The sequence below is a fragment of the Crocuta crocuta genome, unplaced genomic scaffold, assembly GCF_008692635.1.
Source record: "Crocuta crocuta isolate KB4526 unplaced genomic scaffold, BGI_CrCroc_1.0 scaffold234, whole genome shotgun sequence".
NCBI lineage: Eukaryota > Metazoa > Chordata > Mammalia > Carnivora > Hyaenidae > Crocuta > Crocuta crocuta.
Genome location: NW_027529647.1, coordinates 4239368 through 4242055, shown reverse-complemented (window position 1 = coordinate 4242055; position 2688 = coordinate 4239368). Strand labels below are relative to the sequence as shown.

General features: G+C 70.8%; 1 protein-coding gene across 1 annotated transcript in view; it reads right to left on the bottom strand.

The window, feature by feature from the left end:
- Window positions 1–6: 6 nt before the first annotated feature.
- AXIN1 (axin 1) overlaps window positions 7–2688 on the bottom strand; it is a 61616-nt gene continuing 58934 nt past the window's right edge. The window contains exons 8-10 of the mRNA XM_077762711.1: window positions 1904–2011; window positions 282–449; window positions 7–182 (exon numbers count right to left, since the gene is read on the bottom strand). Of these exons, the coding sequence (XP_077618837.1) occupies window positions 56–182; window positions 282–449; window positions 1904–2011 (403 nt within the window). The 3' untranslated portion in view covers window positions 7–55. The remainder of the gene's footprint in view (window positions 183–281; window positions 450–1903; window positions 2012–2688) is intronic.

Below are 2688 nucleotides of genomic sequence, written 5' to 3'. Positions count from 1 at the left end.
GCGTGCGCGCAGAGCCGCGACGCCCGTGACCCTCGGGGGCCGCGCAGGCCCGCGCTCAGTCCACCTTCTCCACCTTGCCGATGATCTTCTCCTCGAAGACGGGCAGGACGGCCTCGTCCTCCCGAACCTCCTCGAACACCACGCCGCAGTCAAACTCGTCGCTCACCTTCTTGAAGTAGTATCTGCGGGACGCGGGCGAGGGCCGGTGGGAGGTGAGGGCCCCGCCCGCTCCCGCGCACGCACACAGGGCGGGGCCCGCCCGCCGCCCGCCCGGCCCTCACCTGTAGTTGCCCTTCTTGGTCAGCAGCTCCTTGAACTGGCCCAGGGTGACGGCGCGGCCCCGCACCAGGGTCCGGTAGGGGATGGGCTCCCCGCAGAAGTAGTAAGCCACCACGATGCTGTCACACGGCTGGGCGCTCCCACTGCCCGCCTTCCTCTGCGACTTCGTCCTGGGGGCAGAGGCGCAACAGTGACCGGTGGGCTCGGGNCACAACAAAGGGCAAGGACCGGGGAGGACGCGCCCGGCCATGTGCGAAGGCCCGGACACCCCTGTGGCCTCACTCCGTGTGGGGTCTCAACCAGAGGCTGTGCCGACGCCATGCTCTCCGAAACCCACGGCACGGACGCCAGCTCAACCCTCAGCCTCCTGCCCGTGGCCTCTGGCCTCCCCGTGGCCTGAGCTGGCTGGAGCGTGGCTCCGCCCTCCCAGACCACACAAACGTGGCTTCTCTGGGGTGGATCCCACCGCGAGGTCTCTAAGGGCACCCCGGCTCCTGGAACCAACACTCGCTGCTCGTACCCCGGGCGGGGCCTGGAGCCCCAAGGCCTCAGGAACCCTGAAGGCCAGAGGCTGGACAAATGGCACCGCGCAGGGTCTGGAAATGGACCTGCCCCACAGCAGAGAGCCGGTCTGAGGAGCAGAGGCGGTGGCCGGCCACACTTGCGGAGAAGGGCGCGAGGCCAGCACGGTCTCCCGCCCAGGACCACCGCGAAGAGCCACCTGGCCTGACGGGCGCAGAGGCCGTGCAGGCAGCGCGCCCGCCTCCCGCCGGCGGTCCCCGTCCCCTGAGCGCTCTGGAGCTGCCCGGATGTGCTCGGACATGGCTCCGGGCCCCTGCCAGCAGGGGCGCAGCGTCCTGTCAGAGGGCCCCCGAGCTCACACTGGGACCCTCCGTCGCCCAGGTGCTCCAGGACCACAGCAGGCGGTTACTCGGGCTGGGTGGCTGTCCGCCACTCAAGACCAGTTCCTGGGTGATTGCTTTCCTTCCCCAAGTGCCGCAACCTCACCGGGCAGGGGGGTCGGAGAGGGAGCCATTCTGTACAGAGGGGTGCAGGGTCCCTCCCTGCCCAGAGACCCCCCCCCGGAGGGGTGAGCCGGTGGGAAGGCTCTGAGTCACTCAGGCATCTGGCTGCACGTGACGAACCGCTGTGTGGGAGGAGGTAGGGGCCCCGTCTCTGTCCTGCGCGGAGCAGAAGTCTACACGTGGTCCCCCATCCCCGCCCTGCACCACGCCTGCCTGGGGCGCAGACGTGCCAAGCCCCAAACCCCACGTTCCACGCAAGCACAGAGCCAGACTCCGTGTGCCCACAGCACCTGGACACGCGCACCCGCGGGGCCAGGCTGGGAGGGACACCCCCGGCCGCACACCAGGGAGCCGCAACGCCCGGCTGGGAAGCTCAGGGAAGTAAAGGCAGGTGGGGCGGGGGCCACGGGGCCAGAGCCGAGGCGACAGACCAGAGCTTCCTCTCCGGCCTGTTGCCCATGTGTCCCACAGGGATGGCCCGTGTCTCCCTTGACAGAGACGGGAAGCTTGAGGCCGGCCGGCTCTGGCTCCTCGGCGCGGCGCCCCAGGTCCCGTCCTGGGGGCGGGCGGCGGACCCAAGAGCCTGGGGGCGCACGTACTCTGTCTCGGAGAGCTCCAAGTCCGACACGGCTGGCACCACGCTCAGCACGGGCGTGCACGCTGGCCTGACACAGGAGCGCCCCCGCTGGATGACCTCCTGCACATACCTAGGGAACAACCGCGGCAGTGAGCTGCGCGTGCGGGGTCCCCGGGAGGGCCCGTCACCACCGAACTGGGCGCCCGCCGGGCAAGGCGGACCCCACAGCACACCACACGACCGGAGCTCCGCGGGCTCCGTCGGCGCCGGGCAGCAAACACGAGGCCGCAGTTAATGCAGAGTCCCTGCTCCCTCAGCGGACGACAGCGGGAGCCGCGGGTCCTGTCGCGCCCTCCGCGCCGACGGGAGCCTTCTGGGGACGGCCCGGCTCTTCGTCCTCCGTGCTCTTCGTCGTCCTCTCCGCTTCGTGGCCGCTCGGTCCCCGGCCGCCGGGAGGCCCGGCCCAGCAGCAGCTCCGCACACGGCTGTCGCCCTGGGCGCGATGCTGTGCGGCCCTCGCAGTGACTTCTCTTCTCCAGCTGGGGCGGGGGCACCCCCCGAAGAGCTCAGACCTCCACTCGTGCCTGGAGTCGTTTACAACAGGCCCGCGTGCCTCGGACCGGCAACAAACGGAGACGCCGGGGCCGGCGGCCGGAACCCTGCCAGGAGGCTCACAGCCCAAACTACGGGGTCCCGAGAGGCTTGTGCGGATCGGTTTGGTGTCCATGGCCAGCGAGGGCGCACGCGGGGCCTGTGTGTGCTGGCGGGAGGCGAGCACGCGAGCCCGGCCCTCCCTGGGGGGGCAGG